The sequence below is a fragment of the Triturus cristatus genome, chromosome 5_1 (assembly GCF_964204655.1).
Source record: "Triturus cristatus chromosome 5_1, aTriCri1.1, whole genome shotgun sequence".
NCBI classification, from domain to species: domain Eukaryota; kingdom Metazoa; phylum Chordata; class Amphibia; order Caudata; family Salamandridae; genus Triturus; species Triturus cristatus.
In genome coordinates, this window is record NC_140587.1 from 141792170 (window position 1) to 141812669 (window position 20500).

The window sequence follows — 20500 nt, forward strand, 5'->3', positions numbered from 1 at the left end:
TAATTGGCTTGCAGTTTTTTCTACAAGTTTCAGTCATCATTGGACAAGTAGCAAAGAAAGAGGAAGTGCTCATGTTTGGGACTCCATATATAGGGCTATTGTCTCCAGGGTTATTGGTGATGTACCATGGCATTGTGGGAAATGTAGTTTATTTGATGTGTTAAAACATTTTTCATTGGCTGCTGTGTTTTTCAGTAAAGAAAGAGAAAGCACAATCCTCGCCTCCCTGTCCTTAATAAAATTGAATATTCATGGCGCGAATGCTAGCATTTATTTTTTATTCCACCTCAGATTCTTGACTCAAGCACGAGTCAAGAATCTAATGGCATAAGAGAAGGTCTTTACTCATGATGCGTCAGGTAAATAGGATTAGAGGAAAGTGTTGGGCAGCGGCTCTGTCGTCCCAGTGCTCATCAAGCTTCATTTTGGCTCGGGCATCGCTCCTTCAAATGGATGCAGCCGATCGCAGAGAGACACTGTGATGTCACAAAATCAGTTGACAGTTGCATTGTCTCCGCAATCAGCTGTCTTCATCGTCTCACAACTTCGGGGTTCCATCTTGTTCCTCATCATCTCCAACTTTTGCATGATCAAAATTCACTTGTACATTGATGACACAATTTTACTTGAAGAATTCTCCACTCCAGACATCGAACAACTCAAGCAGTGCCTACATCTCATCCAGACCTGAATGTCTAGCTCCTATTATTTGAAAAACACAACAAGTGGCAGCTGGTCCAAACCTGGCCGGGATCTGAACCCAATCCAAGCCTCAGTTTTCTCCCAGACTCCACACTGCCCCCCTTAAGGGCATTGTATAAGCCATTGCATTTGGTCCTGTAGAGTGTTTCACAGACTGTTGACAAAGCGTGTGCTGTACAAATACCACATAAAACCAATAACATGCAACCGTTCGATGGGCTGTAGTGACATGTGAAAAACTGTTTATTATTATTTCAACCCCACTGGTGCTCCGTGAAACCGACTGGATGGCTCTCCTGTGTGTGTGTCTGGTTGGTGCTGCTGCACATAGTTCCATTATGGGCACAGGACCCCCACCCACACCACAGCAGAATAAGCATGCATGAATAAATACACCACAATTTTTGTTTGGAAGAAAATTATTGGTGCAGGTTTATTACATACAAAAGCATGCAACATACGGTGGGTTATCCTACGGGTGATCCAAGGGCAGGCAGCCGTACTAACCTATGCTGCCCTGCCCGCCTGATGAGCCAAGCACTGTGGAAAAAAACCCCAACCAGCACTACCCTAATCGGGGTGATCCCCTTACTGGATCACGTGACACATTGGTCCCTTATTACTCACGCCCCTTTTTGGGCAGAGCGTAGCAAGGCAAGCCCCCGGTTGTTCAGGCCCACAACCGCCCTAGGGACTAACGGGGCGCCAACGTCATTGTTCCAGGACCCTCTCCTGAGGCTCCTGTGGGTTTGGCTCTGGCACCCCTATTGTGCTCTTGCAGAGGTATTTTCTGTACCCAGCCTTCTTCCAGATCGCCCTGTAACTCCTCCACAGCTCTGGAGGTGGCCCCCGTCGCCTACCGAGCCCCCACCAACCAACAGCACTTTAATCACTTGCACCCAGCTCCCTCCAGTGTCTCTTGCATGTCCAAGAGGAACAGGTCCATTCCAACCTGTGACAAGTGAACCATATCGGCATCAAAATAGCCTCTCACCTTCATTTGGATCAGCTCATGTCTGATAAACCCAAGGCCTCTTTGGTCTGTGAACTTGCGCATTGCACTGTTCACCCTTTTGCGGGAATGTTCAACCGCTTCGTTGGACTTCGCCCCGTGCCAGGCCAAGCGTGGCACTATTTCAGACCAAAAAAGCTTGCATTGTCCCATGCACTTGCTAATCTCCCCCAGGTCAGTCTTCATGGCCTGTAAGAGAGCACCCCTGCCCATGGAAGTGAGATCGTTGCCTCCCAGGTGTATTATCAAGATGTTGGGAAAGCCTTCCCGCCCTGCCAGGCCCTGTTCTAGTCTATTCAGCAGGCTGCACCATTGCATGCCGGGGAAACCCCACCAGACCACGTTAGTGTGTGGGAAACCCTGCACCCACTTCCTGCGTGCAGCCCACTGGGCCAGTCTGGCGACGAACGAGTGGCCGATCACCCACACCTTGAATCCTGGCAAAATAAATGGATGCAATTTTCACACACTTATTTAATACTTTCCGTATTTGCAAAGCATTACATGTTATGCTGTTCATCTTCACTGCACACATATACACAAAGGACGCAAAATCAGTCACCGTAATTCACTGCACACACATTACAACAGTCCCATGTTGCGGGGGGGGGGGCGCAAACGTATGACACGCTGCCAGTAGCTGCCCCACTCAAGGACGAATGTAGCATTTGAAGCAACGGGATTCCCATCGACCCACTTTCTTTATGCTTTCCTGTCCCATGCCCGCCTTAAATGCCATAGTAGCGGCCCCAATCCTAAATGAATGACTCGAAAATCTCCTGATGGGGCGGGAAAGCCCTGCACGCCCGAGGCAAGCCCCCATCACCTTATCTATTTGAAATTTAGAGAGAGGCACTTGATCCACATGAATCAGAAAGTAACCCGGGACCTTGGGGCGGATAGCCAAGTACTCTTTGACTCTCGCCACGGGGCAGTACCTGGGGTCGCCCAGAGGCATTAGTACTATGTCTCTCCCCTTCCCAGCTTGGTCGGTTTTGGACCTCCTGAGGTGGATCACCAGCCTATCTGACACACATACGTCGTGGCTGCCTAATGCGTCTCCTGACTGGTCGTTTTTTGCCCTAGCCACCAATTCGCTAGTTCGAAATGCCCCAAAGAACGCAAGGCAAAACGCTGCTGCGAAGAGTTGGGCCTCAAAGTGTGAAACGGTGACCTGTTCTACTACGTCTAGCATCGCCTGGAGTGTGGGGAACTCGATGGGGGCCCTGGTGTCGGGTACTCTGACCTCCCCTCTAGCCCACCCTTTTAAAGCTGCTGAGATCAGGAAGGACTTAGTGGGATCTTGATCACCTCTCAATTAGGCGTCATGGATTACAGCTGACAAATGACCGCGCACCCACGAGTGATTCTTCCCTGCCTTTTTGCCCAGAGTATGAAACCCTGCACTCGTTGCTCTAGGGGATGCGCGGCTTGGCCCAGTGTCATTGAAATGTTATGAAAAGTTGATAGCTGATTTCTGTATCTTTTCCTGGTTCCTGTTGCGAGAGAACATTCGCCCATCGCTCTTAGCTGCTGTTCCATCGCAGAAGTCTCCATAGCTGCGCAGGGAAAGGGGTCATCGTCGCTCTCGCTCGTGGCCAGGCCTCCCGGAAACGGAGCCACTGAAATCGAGAGAGAGCATGAGCTGCTACGTTCTTTACTCCCTCAATGTGACGTGCCCTAAACTCTATGTTGCAGCTCATGCAGGCCCTGATCAGCTCCAACGGCGTGAGGGGCAGCAAAGAGGGTCCAAAATGGAGGGGAGGAGGTCTAAATACCCCTCCCCAACCCCCGGCGCACCGGACATGACGTGTCCAGCGCGCCCTGTGAGGGGCCTCCTCCTGGAGACCCGCAGGAAAGTGGGGGGGGGGTTGGGGGAGGAGCCCAAGTGAAACTAAGGGTGGCCGCCCTCTGAGGTGGCCCCCTGCGGGGGCCGAGGGCAGCCGCAAAGCTGGCACGCTTCCTAGTCCATGTGGTAAGTCGGTGTAGTTGTTTGTTTTCTTTTAACCATGCATGTGGAGCTTGTGTGGGGATTCAAGATCAGTATTCTGACAGAGCTATTTCCATTGGAATTCCTACTTATTTTATTCCAGGGAACTTTCAATTTTAGCATCAGTTAGCTTCTTAATGTACAATGTTGTTGTTTGGTGCCATTAAGTTTTACTCTTATGCTGGAGTCCTCCCCGGCTTTGCAGTGCACCAGAGGGACATCTTCTGTTTCATTCAAATGCAATGTCTTTCATTTGGGTTCCGGCCTAGAAACTCCCATCATGCATCTCGCCACAAAGCAAATTCATAACTGGCTTTGTTTACAAAAAGCCCGGTCCCAGCAAGCCACAATTGTAAAGACCAACCATGGCTATCAGGAAAGTATGGTAAAGCCATGCATTTGAGGTAGACTTGCACTCATTCTGTTCCTTACTCACTCAGCCCTAGTGGCTGTGAAATAGGATGACGAGGACATCACAAGATGAGGCGTGTAAAGATGTATTATTGTGCAGAGCGACAACCTCAACCACTGAGTACATAGCAGCAGCTCTCCAAGCACTGAACCCTAACATTCTCTAGGTTCTATAGCTAGTTTCAAGAATGCCATGCCCCTCCCTTCAACACAAAATGATCAAGAAGTAAATTAAATAGGTTCCAATACCAAGGAACTGCGATATATAAATGTATCCACGATAAACAGCAGTCATTTTATCCAAGGAATAAAACATCGCTCATTCTTTGTGAGGCAACAGAAAACAAAATGAGAGGTGGTTGGAACCCACATATAGGTCATGACCTTTGATTTTTAAGATTCATGAGATAGTGCCTGTGCTGTCACTTGAGGGACAATTTGTTTACTTTCAGGGGGCTTTGAGCCAGCCCATTGCTTCCTATTTGTTGTCTTCACTGCACTCTTATTTGCTGGCTCCTGTTTGGTCAGGACATGCCGGCTTCTGGTGGCAGCTCCTCCACTAAGGCGGAGGAGCATCGCCCCACTGCTCTATGAGCAGTGCAAATTTTTTTTTTTAAAATGATAATAACAATACATTATGGGACAGATTTACAAGGCCCTTGTGCCACTTTTGCGTCATTTTTAACATGGGAAAAAATGACGCAAAAGTGGTGCAAGGAGCTTGTATATCTGCCCCAATAATTTTATTTGTCTGTGCAACTCAAAGCCAGCGTTGGGCAGGGCTCGGCTCACTTCCAACAGAGGGCAGAGGAGTGGTTTGTACTCTCTAAGTTCGCATGACAGTTTGGCTGGCCCTCTTGGCCCGGCCGGACCATCATGCACACTTAGCATGTTCTCCACCAGGCTCCAAGGCACTGCCTGAGCGGCCAAACAGGCCGCTCAGACTCATGCAGCGCTATGATTGTCTGGGAGCCCTGGGTGCTTCCAGTGCAGACACTGAGAAGAGAGGAGAGGCGGCGGCGACGTTGACAGGTAAGTTTATTTATTTGATTTTTTTTCATACACCCCCCATCTCACCACCCCCGTTCCGAGGTAGCCGCTTCTGCTGGCTTCACTTTTTCTTCATGTGCATGGCCCACATACTGCTTCTTTCCTCCGTGTCCTTCTGATGCTCGCACTTTCTGGCCTGGGATGCTTTTCTCTTCTACTTTCAGCACTTGCTAAGAGTGCATGTGTTTGCAGGCCGCCTCCCCTCCTGCCCCTGTCCTGCTTAGTGTTGTAGAATGCCCCAACGCCCCTCCTGAGTTGTTGCCTTTCGTCTTTGCTTGCCCTCTCCTTCTCCCCTGTCCTGCGTTGTTGATATACCAGTTTCCTCCTCCTCTGTTCCCTCTGCCGTTGCTTTCTGCGTCCCCTCCTACCCTGTCATTTCTTGCCTGGTCCCCCACCTACACTCTTGCCCCATTGTCTTTGCTTGTGCTGTGCCCCTTCCCCTCCCTTATTGTTGCATGGCCTGTCATTGCTTCCTTGTCCCTTGTTCCCTCCCCATCATGGATTGCCCCATATCCCTTCTCTTCGTTGATGCTGCCCTGTCCAGGGTTGGTACCTGTGGTATAGCTTTATGTATGGTAGAACATTATAAGATTCTTTAGATTCTTTAGGTTGTCATGAGGGACTGTGTTGTAGGGATCTAGAATGGGGATCCGGTAAAAGGGACAGTTGGAAAGTGGCTTCAGAGGAGGATGGGACGTTCCTCTGTACTGCTTGTACATAAACGAAATAAACCAATTTGACTGCATTACATCTTTGGAGGTTTGATCATTTCCACAGTAGCCATCAGTGGTGGCTTGCTGCAAATAGCTCACTGCCCACTAAGGAACTCCAGGTCCATGAATGGAAACTCTCCAACCTCTGCACTTTCAACTCTTGTGAAGATGGTCTACATGCCACAGACACCCGTGGGGAATCTGCCTGCCAGAGGCCAGACAAGTCCTAGTGCTTTGTAAGCCACTGGGAGCCTTAAGGTCCAGTGCTCTCTGGCTTATCAGGGTCCTCCCTTCAGGAATGATGCCAGGTCCCTGCCACCCATACCATGCTTGGTAAGACAGAAGCCCCAAAAGGCTGGCCTGTGGGCAAGAGCCCTGGTACCTCTTCTCCACTCTTCTCGAAGACTAGCCTTTGAGTACAACATACTCCAGCTGCTAAAGGTTCCCTTCCAGGGACACACAATCAGATGAGAGCAGTGTCCTAGTCTTTATTTGAATCCACTACCTCATCAGCCTAAGTATCGTTTATCCTTCCTCGTCAAGATACATTATGATGAATGTGCTGCAACAAGGTAGTTTGCTCGGCGAAAGCTGCTGTTAATATCTTGTACTTCCTATTAATTTTTAACTTTGCGCTTTAAAACAGGGTCGTATCAGCATAATCCACCCCCTATGTTAGGGATGGCTGAGTCAGGATTTTAGCAGACGCTAGGTTTTGGCGAAAACTGCTGTTTTCGCCAAAATCTGTGAGCTAAAATCATGTGGGCTGCCTTGTAAATATCGTGATGTAAACATCAGCGATATTTGCAAGGTAGTCCATCTTGGGTACTCCCAGTAACGCCCACTTTGCATCTCATTGGTGATGCAAAGGGAGGCATTGGGAAAAAGGGTGCTAACATGCGATTATGCATGTTAGCACCCTCTTGTAAATAGGGCGCTGGTTTTATCTCCGCTTTTTTGGCTTTGTAAGCCAAAAAGCGGAGATAAAGCCCTTGTAAATATGCCACTACATTAGTTACACACATAAAAGCAACATAGAAGCTAAGACTGCATACTACTCAGGTCAGATAAAAGCCGCCTGTGAAGCAAACAAGACCCTTTTTTCAGTAATGAAAAAATTGGTAACACCAGCTAGCCCAAATCATGCAGGAGTAAATCAAGGGTTCTGCGATTCACTAGCTGGCTTTTTTCAAGAAAAAGTTGCCAACATCTTTAATAAATTTACTGCAAATACAACAGCAAACTATCAGCAGGTACATGTCCCAACTGACCGGGCAAAAAAAAATCTGCTTCTCCTCCTTTACACATGCTCTCTGCTCAAAAAGCACAACATTTAGGGCAGGTATTCGATAATATGTTTACAGAAGGGTTGTTTCCCGCTCCCTGGAAACCAGCCTCAGTTCTCCCACTGCTAAAAAAAGATAATCTGAACATCCAGGACCTGAATAACTATCGTCTAATATCAAGACTTCCTTTTGCTGCCAAGCTGGTAGAAAAAGTAATGAATCAACAACTCTCTGAATTCTTAGAGGTAAACTCTCTGCTGGACGACAAACAACATGGTCTTAGAAAAACAAAACAGCACAGAGTCTGCCCTGGTGGTAGCAACAGAGGACATACGAGAAATACTTGATGGGGGGGGAGCACAGCAGCGCTGTTTTTGTTAGACCTTTCGCAGCTTTTGATAGGTCAGCCATAAGCTCTTGGGTGACCGTATGCACAGTCTGAGGATAGGGGGGAACAGACTTCGACCTCCTGGAATCTTTCCTGACAAAACAACGTGACGATGGGCAAGTTTGTCGCCAGGTCTTTTTCCCTGCCCTGCGGAGTCCCCCAGGGTTTGGCACTGAGCCCAACCCTTTTTAACCTTTACGTTACACCACTTACGCCAATCATTAAAAACGTTGGTTTCTCCCTAGCATCATTTGCTGATGACACCCAAATTGTGGTGGTATTGACAAACCCTGAAAGTAATCTGGGTGCGGATTTCAGCTTATGTATGAGTAATGTGAGTTACTGGATGGATCGCAATTGCCTTAAATTGAATGCCAAAAAAACTGAGGTCATCATCTTCAGCAATAATCCTTCTTTCTGGACACCGGACTGGTGGCCACCAGAGCTGGACTCAATACCTGCACCCTCAAACAAAGTAAGAGACTTAGGTTTCTTGGTAGACAAAGAATTGAAATTTAAGGACCAAGTAAACAAAAGAACTTCGGCCTCTTTCTGCTCTCTAAGACTAATAAAAAAGATAGAAAATCTTTTGCCTTCTGAACTTTTGAAAACAGTAACAATGACATTGGTTCTCACAAGGATTGATTATTGTAACAGTCTGTACCTTACACTTGCAACGGGTCTTTTTAAGAGGCTACAGACACTGTAGAACACTGTGACCCGTTGTCTTTTTAAAATTCTGAAATATGAGTCAGCCAAAGGTGCCATCAGGTAAGTACACTGGCTGCCGGTAAAGCAACGCTGCAGCTTCAAGGCCCACTGTCTGGCGAATTAATCACTGCACGGACTCGGGCCAGACCATTTAAAGAAAAAATTTAAATGGTATATCCCAGTAAAGACACTTTGTTCAGGTTCTGCTTGGAACCTGACTGTCCCCCCATTCGGGAAAACTACCTGAGGTAGAAAGAGCTTCTTTAAGGCCACTGCCATGCTCTGGAACAGTCTCCCACTGACACTAAAAGCTGCCCCCTCGCTATTCTCCTTTAGAAAAGCCTTAAAAACCTGGCCTTTCACACAGGAGTAGAAGACATTGACACACCTGCTTGACACGACAATGATACTGCTGCGGCCAAAATCAGCGGCCTAAATCAGATTTCTACAGCGCCAAGACGCCTCAGGGCATGAGTTTGCGCTTTATAAGTCATATTTACATTACATTATGAAGCATCCTCCCAGGCCTGCATACACGTAGCTTTTTGTTACTCTGCAAACAAGGTACCTGTCACAGTCCTCAAGGTCTTATGATCACAGTCCCACAATCCTGTAGTTATGGTGGCGGCACTCTCTCTCTCTCCTTGAATGTCAAGAAAAACCCCTCTGGTCTGGTCAGAGTTGCCATACTTGAGACATGCCTCTATTTACACAAATCTTAGGATACCTCTCAGTTCTTAAGTCACAAACCCATCCAACCATATACATGTGCAACAGACATCTAAGTCACACTTTTTCCTTGCATAGGCTCAGCAAACTGCTACAATACCTAAGTGTGCAACCTACGTGTGTACATCCCAAACTCGCAAATTGGTACTTAAACTTTACTCATTGCCTAGAACATAACTAGGCAACTTTCCAAAGTAACACACAAGTCAATTAACGCGTCCATGACCATTTTACTTCTGTACTGTATTATACAGATGTGCTCTTCAATAACAAAATCAGTATGCCATACCAAACCTTTCAATTGTTAAAATGAAAGCATTCAACCTTAGGGGGACATACCAGGTCAGTTGAAACCCCAATCAATGGACTTGAGTACCACTATAGCCCCTCCGCTCACACTCTGCAAGGCTTCAGAACTGGCACTCCAGAATCCAACTTCTATCTATGAATGGGTCCCTTCCACCTACAAAGCCCATCAAGTTTCCCGGCAACTCAAGGAATGGATCAAGATGATCACTGCACTAAATTGTTCTCCGATTTCTGGTAGACTCAAACAAGTCTCTAGGAATTACACTTCATACGAACCTAAACATGCGAGCCCACATCAACTCAATGGCAAAAAATGCCCGCTTCTACCTGCTCTATCTTAGAAAACTGAAACCATTAATCGAAACATCAGACCTTAAAACGGCAGTCCAGGCATTAGTCATTTGAGGATTGAATACAGATGTACAACGTTAGAAGGACTACCCAAGATTTCAACAGCTCCACTAAAAGCTTGTCTGAATGTGGCTGAAAGACTCATTCATAACAGGCGCTAGAAAATTTAGACCACCTCTCTCCACATTTGAAGGCTCTAAATTGACTGTCATATGAAGCAAGAATCTGGAATTCGCTTCCCCCAAACATTAGAAGAATCCCAACCACTTCAGTATTTGAGAAGAAAGCTAAGATTTTCTTATGAGCAAATTCCTTCCATAATCAACAGCAGACCAAACACATTGATGGCTAATTAGAGACCGTTCCAAAAATCCTTCGATTTATATAATCTGCTCTCTCCAGAAGATTACATAAATTCAACATAACAGACCCTTCCAACTCATAGAAGAGAAACTATCTGATCAATCAGCCACAATCATATTCCTTGATATACCTCTATAATTTATATCCAGACCGTTTGCTATGTACACTCTACTGTACTAAATGTCATATGATGTACTCTTTTAGGACATATATTATTTTAAAATGTCATATGATGTACTCTATTAGGACATATATTATTGTAAAGTACAATTTTTTCCACGTAGAATTTCATATAAAATTGTACAGATTATGAGGACAAATAGCACAAATGTCATGTTTTTGTAGCTCAGAATAGCGGAAAACATGCACCTTTGTGTGTTATCCCCCTGTGTTCTTCTCCAATGTGAGACTCGGAAGAGCATTTGTAAACAAGATGCTATTAAGAACCCAGTCGCTAGCTGGCAGAATAATGAACCACAATTAATCTGGAATAGTTTTAGGCTGCTTAAGGATGGAGAGCAGTAAGGCAGAAATGAAAGAAGGCAGGGATGCAGAAAGGCAGAAGTGATGAAGGCGGAAGTGAGGGAAGGCCAGTGTGGGCATATACCAAAACATCTGAAGGGAGTTATAGGATCAAAGGAGTCCAATGGGAGTACATTAGGATCTTACCAAATCTATACATGATGCAAGTTTTAATGTGTTGGGTGACGTGACACAGCTCTATCACCCACACAAAGAACCTAGGAAATTCTTTAGATCTTGAAAAATATAAAGTTTTCACCAGTGCTTGATTTATGAAATAATAAGAGGTGGGCTCAAAGTCTTATTCAGAAGCCTGTGCCCGTCACTATTACAGTTCGAGGTGCCGTATAGCAAACATCTTTATTCAGGATCCCACCTCATGCCTCTTTAGTCCACCACAAGAAACTCCCTGCCTCTTTATCTCTTGCAGGTTCTTGCTTTCTGCCGCTATCAGTGTTTCTCTTGTCCTCCTTTCCTCTTGTGTGGTTTTCTCTTCCATGATCTGGGTCAAAGTCTGATGAGGAAAAATAAGCGCAAGTTCTCAAAAATGAATGCTGGCGACTCCCACCTGCAACTACAGGCTAAACATAAGCACTGTTTTTCACTATACTCATTTAATGAGAACAGGACAAGCACCTTCAAACGGTGGTCAGGAAAACAACGTGGACTTGTTTGTGATGGCAATCACATGGGAGGACGCACAAATCCCATACCTCAAGGGCGGGCAGAATTTGTGGAGTTCCGCCAACGGGCAGAAATAGGTACACTATGCTACTCGTGTTGTGATTTAGTGCCAGTAGCGTCTTTCGTGCAGACAAACTAGCGTGAACAGCACCACGAAGTGGCCAGAGGGGGCTACTACTCAAGTTGATTTCGCTTCCACTCTAGTAGAGTTTTTACTTGAGTGGCAGCCTTCTTACTGCAAACGTTCAAAACTGCCGCCCATTAGTAAAATCTACCTAGATGTCCTCCTAGCAACTGCAATCCCCGCTAGGTGACGCTAAATCTCAGTCGCCAACTTACCGTTCTGGAGCCTTGCATGGGAAAACAATCCTCCACATGCCAATTTTCAGAATTTTGCTGGAACTTTGCATTACAAGAGTAATGCAGAGTCGTCAAATTCCACTAATTCGTCAGGTGTCATGAAATATTCCGCCACCCCTACTTACAATCCACCCTGGTGTGGGTACATGAAATATGCAGTTTGCTATACATACTTTCAGTGATAGTACTAAATATAAAGGATTTAATCGAGTTATGTAAGCTACTGGAAGAATACGGAAAATGTTTTGCACTAAAGTCTGTAGGAGGGAACAAGACTACCTGATTCGGATTTAGCCACGGATGCCATTCACATACGAACTACACGCATAATATACAAGGAATTCCATACTCCAGCAGTTTGGAGTCATTTTCCAAGGTTTGTTCAAATTATTCTTCCTGTCTATGGATGCATATGCAGTTAGAAAGATAAATGTGTATTGTCTATTTTAAATCTTCAACTATAGAGGATTTTTAGTTTATTTTTTACAAAACATAACCAGATATTGGTACAGTAAGTAGCAAGCACATATGTGGTGAGTGTAGGTAAAGCCAACAAGTGTTTCATCACATTGTATTTTTAAAGGCAGTAAAATATATATGCAGTTATTGTTACTCATGAGATTATGAGATACCGGCATATATATTTTACCTTCTTAGCCAATTATAAATATATATATTGCAGCCTTGAAAAATTAAATGTGACAAAACACGTGTTAGCTGCATCTACATTCCCCATGTATGTCTTTGATACTTATTGTATCAATATCTGGATGTGTTTTGAAATGCTGCTGGTGCTGTCATTACAAGGATCAATATATACACACGCATACACAATATACTTGGAGATAAGATCTAGATTTTTGTAAATAAATGTACATTCTATCACAAACTTTGTAACTTCTGTAAATACAACAAAGGAATACGATCTGCCCCAAATATTGTAATAAACAGGACCTCATCACAAGTCTTTGATTGCTTGCTTTATCTTGACCATTAGTACTGTTTTCGTCTACTTTTTTGTTGTGCTCCAGACAGTCTGTTAGTATTGTGAGTGAGGCATTCTCCATAGCCAGCTTCACCCTTCTGGTAGTACGGTGCCATCTTACTTACTTATCTGTATTACCACCCTGTGCTATATTTTCTAATACAGCCACTAGTCTTTGGGATATGCAGTTAATCATATCCACTGCTACAAATGTAAAGTTAAAAACCTGTTGTACTGGTCTGTAAGAGAGACTGTGCTTGGTAGCCTGTTGTGACCCATGTCAATAGTGACCTCTTACTGCCATGCTACACGTCTAGCAGACTGGTGCAACCATGCGTAACTAGAGGGGTCTCCTTCTTCATACAATAACTAGGCACAATATACTGTATGTAGTATTGGCTCTTATCGATTTCAAAATGGTCCACAGTGAAGAACAGTGCATGTGATGCTATTAATGATATCAAGGACAACGTGACGTGTGATGCCATCTAGAATATCGCGGTTGTGTAGGTTTATGTGGCGTTAAGATAACATGCTAACTCTAAATCTTTTTCCTTACTTTTTGATGTTATGACCATAACAGTACATCGCATATGGACACTCAACGCTAATAAGGTTTTTGATGTTATAAGTCTGGACCACCAAACACAGACACAGGCTTAATTTCTTACAGACCGTGCTCCTAGAAACTGCTGCAAGTGTTCCAAGGCTGCCAGACAAATGCAGGCACCATAAAACAACTAGAACTGTAAAACGATACAAAAATTGGAATCTAGCTGTATCTTAACTTACATTTCAAATATATGCAATTTATGAAATTACATCAGTTTTCTGACTTGCAAAGTAATTTCCAATTTCTTCGTTCTGTAAAGCTTCTTTAATGTATATGCACTTTAAAAATATTGCTCCTATATTTTTATGCCTGTGAAAATGCTTCCAGTGTTTTTCCATGTGTAATGAGTTAGTTAACTAGACTTCCTTTATGCTTTCTTATATTACAAAATATTCTTACTTTTGTGAGATCCTTATTTGAAAAACAGCATTCCTTAAAATATCAAATGACTGTTATAAGAAGCCGCAACTACGCCAGTAGCAAAATAACTTTTTTTATCAGGAACGACTTCAAAAGTGTCTAGAGCACCCTACGCCAAACCCCAAAAGACACTTCAGCATATAGGCGTGTGAGATGTCTGGTTTGAATTAGTTCAACCATTTTAAATGTGTTGCGTGATGTTGAATTGTGGAGTTTTATGTAATCGAACAATTAAGCACAAAATGATAAGCAAGTAAAAAAAGTGGATTTGGTATAAAAGTGACTTTGGAACTTTAACTATTGCATCTCTGGCGGTAGATACCATAACGTGATTCGCACACCAACGAAGGTACCCACTCAAGCACGTTACAATATGATGACATCCAACCCCCTTTTAAGCTTACAACGTTCTATTAATGCGGTTTGGATACAAATATATAAATAATCCCACTGAAGTGATAACACTCAACGCGTGTGGATGTGGGTGGGCCTCTTGCCCTCAGTCCATATCTGAGGCTTTCAGGCTGTCTTCCACGTGGATTCTCTCTCTTCCAAGCTGATGGTGACGCAAAAGTAACCTGATTGGATGCCAGAGAGGGGTGGAGCCACTTAGGCTGGACCATTCTGTCTTTAGGGGTTTCTCCAGCCCACAGTCTTCTTGCTGGTGTGGCAACAATTTCTTCTTCACCAAGTTTCTGTTTGAAGTCAGGGCAGTTGGCTGGAGGGTGGTATTGTGAGCTGAGGAATGTACCAAAGGGGACATTGCTATTACGGCTGCTTCCTCTCAGTCTTGGCGGGACACTGGATCTTGTAGCCCACCATGTATGCCTGGACATACACACGCACCTGGTTAATTCTGCAGGAAGAGAGATAGAAGTAGGCATCAGTCCAATAGGTGCCACAATCAGGTAATATGGTAATACACAGGCTTTTACATTAAAGCACAAGCTGGCGCACTGACGCGCCTAAATTATGTGGGTGAAATGCAAATACACACCCTACCCATAGGTGTACTCCAGGCAATGCACTTCACATCCGAATACTGAAATTTCAACAAGACTTCATTGAGCATAATCCTATACACATCAGCCCCTTTACGTCCTTATGTCGTTTATGTTGTTTGCTTTTCCCATCCCCTTTAGTTTATGATTTCTGCTTACCTTTACATGTCTCCTCTTTCCATGATATTCCCTTGTGCAGAGCTTTATCTGAAACTGATTTCTCAGCCTATTTTAGGAGGGCGACTGGCAGTTTATGCGCTATTCACCTGCAATCAATGTAACCAGCTAAGGTGGAGGAGCGTCGCCCCACTGCTCTGTGAGCAGCTGAAAAAGGAAAAATAAAATGATAATCTCGAATGATGTTATCATTTTATTTTTCCGTCGTGGCTCAGCTGGTTAGGGGCGGAGCAGGGCTGGACATCACAGGAACAGGGGGAGGGGTGGTGGTTCTCTCTTAAGTGCATTTGAGGATTTTGGCCGGCGATACAGTCATACGCACATAGCATGTTCTTCAGTGGCTGTAATGCACAGTCTGGGTGGAGAACATGCCCAGGCCCTGTCTGAGCGCCAAACCACGGCGCTCAGACCAGTCACAATGCTACTGTAACGCAGCGTCATGATATGCTAGTGGAGTCTAGGAGCATGTGTGCATCCTGGTTCCTGCATCCTGACCTACTCCCAGAGTGATGAAGAGAACCGATAGGCGGCGGGCGCAATGCAGGTAAGTGGTATTTTTTTCATTTACCGCCCCGCCGCCCTCGTTAAGTAGCAGCTGCCACTGAATGTAATAAACTTTACTTCGAGGATAAGAGAGACCACTGCCGCCAATGTAAACACATGACATTTAAGAAATGGATACGACTGATACAGTATCACTTTTTCCTTGTAATGCAGAGGTACAGGCATACACATACATATGGTCGGGTAGACATGCTTGAATGTATATTTTATAACAGATTCACACAACGCAGCAACCAGATTGGCTGCTCTGTGAAAGAGGAAAACCACTGCACAGCCTTATATCGATTAAGAATGGCCTGCTGGCCGCAATGGCACTATAAAAGGCTGTCTTGCACCATGCACAGCCTTGCAGAGGCCATTGTGTGCTGTGTAGCATAAGCTTTGTACTGGATTCTTATGCTTTTTTTTTGGGTCCTCATACTGCAATAGTTGGTGTAAGGAGTTTTCGGGGACCCCAGCTTCATCGCTCCGACCCTTTCATTGCCCCGTATTTTTGTAGACCAGCGGAGGTGTTTCCCTTGGCATAGCGGTAAGGGTCCCTTTGTTTCCATAACCAGATCCAATAAATATTTCCGAGGGGGGGAGCTAGCCAGTTGGCTACTCAAACAGGCACTTTGCCTATTTATTTATTGCCATCGCATAATCCTTGGAAATTGAACAACATGGGGTAAACTATCGGGTGGAGTATAGTTACTTGGCAAGATCGGGTAAAGACATTTAAAGCTGTTCAAACTGTTCCCAAATTTCCCAAAAGTTATATTTTTTGCTGGTTTTGCCCCTCCTGTCCAGCTTGTTTATTTTATGAATTGATGCCAACCAATCTCTATATATGGGGGGTGCAGGGCTTACCCATTTGATGCATATTTCCCTTCTTGCTAATAAAACTAACAAAAAGAGTAGATTCTCTTGTTTCTTGGTTGGCCTAACTAGGTGTTCAGACTGGTCAATCCCAAATATAACAAGATCCATACTTACATCAATTGGTCTTTCTAATAGTGCACCGAGAGTCTTACCCACTTCATGCCAAAAATTCTTCGAGGTGTGGACACTGCCGGAACATATGGAGGTCATCTGCTTTCTCCTTACCACATTTTGGGCATTTCCTCGTTTTAGCCCCTCTAAACTTTTACAGCCTCTTCGGGGTCCAATAGGCTCTATGGGTGGTAAACAAGTGATTTCTCCTTAAGGCAGCAGGTTTCACTATGGACCAGCATTTTTCCATAGATGTTTGCCAGATATTTTGTACATTCAGCGTTAACAGATCTCTTCCCCAGGTCTCATCCGGGACCACAAAGTGTTCTTCACCAGCTGAGATGAGGGCCCAATACCATCTTGAAACTTCTTTTTTTGGGGGGGGGGTGAGTTTTTCTGCATCTCCTTCTCCATTTCATTGTTTCCTTTTTTGCTTTCTGTTAAAGTTTTTGCCCAACTTAAAAGTTGATAAAATTAAAATTTTGATAAGGAACCCTTTGTTGTTAGTTCCAATTGATCCCACTCAATGATTTGGTTCTCTGACATCAGTTGACCCCACTTGAGTATTCCGGATGTTCTTAGTGGAACTGCAAGCCTGTCTTTGAGGCATTCCGGGGTCCCTGGTGAGTCCCATATAGTGGCATATTTGCTGTAATAGGGTATCCTAAAAGTACTTCTAATGTGGTACCATAACTTTGCTGCTGATTTGAGAACCTTCAGCTTCACCTTTTTATAGAATTTCGGGTGTCCGAATTTATATAAAAAATGCCCTCCACTTCCGATGATTGCTTGTAGGTAGGCAGGATAGTACTCGTAGTCTTTTAGTAGTACCCTCATGTATTTAAATTGAAAAGCTCTACGGTATTCTAGCAAATCGGGGCTAGCTATCCCACCTTGTTCTTTTTTCCTCCTTTGTTTTTTCCAGGCTATTCTTGTCGCTTTTGATGACCATATAAAACTATTTAATTCCCCTTGTAGCTTCTTTATTGGTTCCCTCTTGAACTTTAATGGAATTGAGCTAAAAATGTAAGTGAATCTGGGTAGGATTGACATTTTGATTATGGTCGACCTCCCCAGGAAGGTCAGTGGTAGGCCCCCCATACTTTAAGTAGTTTCCTAGTCTCTACAAAAAGTTTTTTTTAATTTATCTTGGTTACTTTATCCAGGTCTTTGACCAGATCTATGCCTAAATACCTTATCTTTTCTTTTACAAGATGATTATTGCTATTGGTATTCCATTCCATTACTTCCGTTTTTGCTTGATTGGTCAGGTATCACGATACTCTTCCAAATTTTTCCAATGTTTCTTCTATGGTGTTTATTGATCCCATGAAGTCTTCCGTAAAGATCATTAAGTCGTCTGCGTAGAGAGCGACTTTTTTCTCCCATCCTTGATGTCGGAAGGGGGTATCTCCGGATTATTTCTGAGATTTTGTGCTAGGGGTTCGGTATATAGATTAAAAAGTAGGGGGGACAAGGGACATCCCTGTCTTGTACCTCTCTTGATCCTTATATCTTCTGTGAGGCTCACGTTTATTAAGATTTTGGCCCTTGGATTACTATATAGTCTATTTAACATTCCCTGAAAGTTCTCTCCCAGTTTATATTTGACCAAAAGGCTATTAAAAATGACCAATTCACTCTGTTGAATGCTTTTGCCGCATCGAAGGTAATTATAGATAGGGGTATCTGTTCTTGTATGGCTAAGTCAATTGATCCAATTAGTTCATGTGTTAAATCCTGTATCTGTCTCCCTTTCACAAACCCCTTTTGGTCGGTATTAATCAGAAGGCCAGCTACTCTCCCCAACCTCTTTGCCATGATCTGTGTAAATATTTTGTAGTCGCAGTTCAATAAAGATATTGGGCGGTAAGACTCGCATTTACCTGGGTTTTTCCCTGGTTTTAGAAGGATATTGATTACTGCGTCATTCCAAGAGTCTGGAAATTCTCCTTTCTTTCAAAAATATTATTTAACAGATCCACAAGGGGGGGAACCAGAACTTCTCTTAAATTGATAAAGAGCTCATTGGGCAGGACGTCCGGACCGGCAGCCTTGCCTCTTTTTAAACTTCTGATGACATCGTCTACTTCTTTATCTTTAATTTTAGCGTTTAGGTCTTCTCCTTCTTCTTGTGATAGTATTGGGAGATCTAACCCCTTTAGATATTCTTGGAGTTGTTCCTTTATTGGCGTGATGTCTTCTGTATACAGCTCTTCAAAGAATTTAACAAACTCCTGCATAATTACAGAGTCTTCAGTGCTTATTTCAGCAGAGTTCTCGGGCTGTATACCTACTATCTTATTTCTGGTTTGGTCAGTTTTTGTCTTCCACGCCAGCATTTTACTACATCCTTCTCCATATTCATAATGGGACAGTTTACTGGCCTCCCATTTCTCTTTCACAATATTTTCAAATATTTCCGCAAGGGCTTCTTTATTTATTGACCTTTCCAGTTCTATTTTTTCCTTTTCTGTACCCACAGTTTGTGTGATTAATTGCATGTCAAGAGATTTTATTATGCCTTCAAGTTCGATAATTTTATATTTCATTTTTTTTTATTTATATGCAGCTATACTGAGTAGCTTTCCTCTTATTACTACCTTATAGGCATCCCACGTTACTTGAATAGAGGTGCTGTTTTTATTAATTTGAAAATAGTGTTCCGTTTCTTTCCTAAGTGCTTCTATATTCTGTGGATCCAGGAGAATTGTGCGGTCTACCGTCCATCTTACTACGGTGGTATTTTGTTTCATTTGGAGTTTTAGTAGAACTGCTGAGTGGTCGGATAGGTGAGCGGGTAGATTTTCCACCTTTTGCGTGCTAACTATTAGACTTCTGTCCACCAGAAAGTAATCTATTCTGGACCACTGCCCTAATTTTTTATTTTGGAATGTAAAAGCTTGCGCTTTATTTCCTTTCTCCTTCCAAATATCTGCCAAACCCAGATCTTTTATACAGATCCCCAACCAATCCCTCATTTTTAAAAGGTTTGCTTCCTTTCTTGGGGGGAGGCGGTCCACCTTGGGTCCAGGATTATATTAAAATCTCCCCCCATGATTATTGGGGAGGATACCTACAATAGGTGTGTGTACAGCTTTTGTAACGGATCTGGGTCGTCTGTGTTGGGCCCATAATAACCAACAATGGTGTACTGTTTATTGATTATTCTCACTTTGGTTACCACCCATCTCCCTTTTCTGTCTACTTCCACTGATTGTATTTTTGCTTTAAGAGATTTTTTGAATAATATTGCTACTCCTTTAATACAACAGTCCTGGTTTGTACATGCATATGAATCTATCCATCTCTGGGTCCTTGCTATTTCTTCCCATTCATTTTTCAAGAGATGCGTTTCCTGTAATATTATAATTTCACTATCTACTGTTTTTAAATATTCAAATATTCTCCTTTTCCGGCTCTTAGTTCTAAGACCATTAACATTCCAAGAGAGTATGTTAACTACTGCTGAGTCTTTCTTCATTCTTTTATTTCTTTTTTGTTCGGGGATCTCTTCACTAATTTACGGGTCCCATTCTCCTTCAACTTTTTTTTTTGTGAGGACTCTTTTTTACTTTTTTCCCTAGTTTGCTCCTCACCCATGTGTTTACATTTTTTCACTTTTATTTCTAATAATTCATGCCTCCCTTCTTTCTTCACTGGGCAGTATTAATAGCCCTTTTGGGCTCCGTGCTCGCTTCGGTAATTTTAAATTGGTAATCTACTATTTTTCTTGCGTTTGACCTTGCATTTGTTCCAGGAAAAGTTCAACCTCCTTTGGCTCCCTAATGTTATGCATTTTATTCCTCCACATAATTCTTAGAGCCGCAGGGAACTTCATCTGGACTGTGGCCCCTAGAGATCCTAATTGCTGCATCTGTTGTCCAAGTTCCCATTGTCTGTCCTGGGTTGCCTTAGAGATGTCCGATCTAATTCTAAAGGACCAATCATCTTTGTTGTGAGAGCCGTTTTTTAAGGCCTCATTCAGAATTGTTTCCTTGAGGGTGTAGGTTCTGAAGTTTATTAAGATTTTCCTCTGGTTTTTTCTTATTTTGTTTTTACTGAAGGGGTCTTGATGCACCCTCTGTATATCCTCTGTTAAGACTTCCGCCTTTGCCCAGGGGAAGTTTTCTTCTAGTAGAAGTACAATATATTTTTTAATGTCATCCCCTTCTTGTCCCTCCGGC

At 43.6% G+C, this 20500-nt stretch overlaps 1 protein-coding gene across 1 annotated transcript in view; it reads right to left on the reverse strand.

Moving 5' to 3' along the window:
• Window positions 1–13656: 13656 nt before the first annotated feature.
• LOC146830421 (uncharacterized) overlaps window positions 13657–20500 on the reverse strand; it is a 197176-nt gene continuing 190332 nt past the window's right edge. Inside the window, exon 21 of the mRNA XM_085604646.1 lies at window positions 13657–14455. Coding sequence (XP_085460772.1) covers window positions 14368–14455 — 88 coding nt within the window. The 3' untranslated portion in view covers window positions 13657–14367. The remainder of the gene's footprint in view (window positions 14456–20500) is intronic.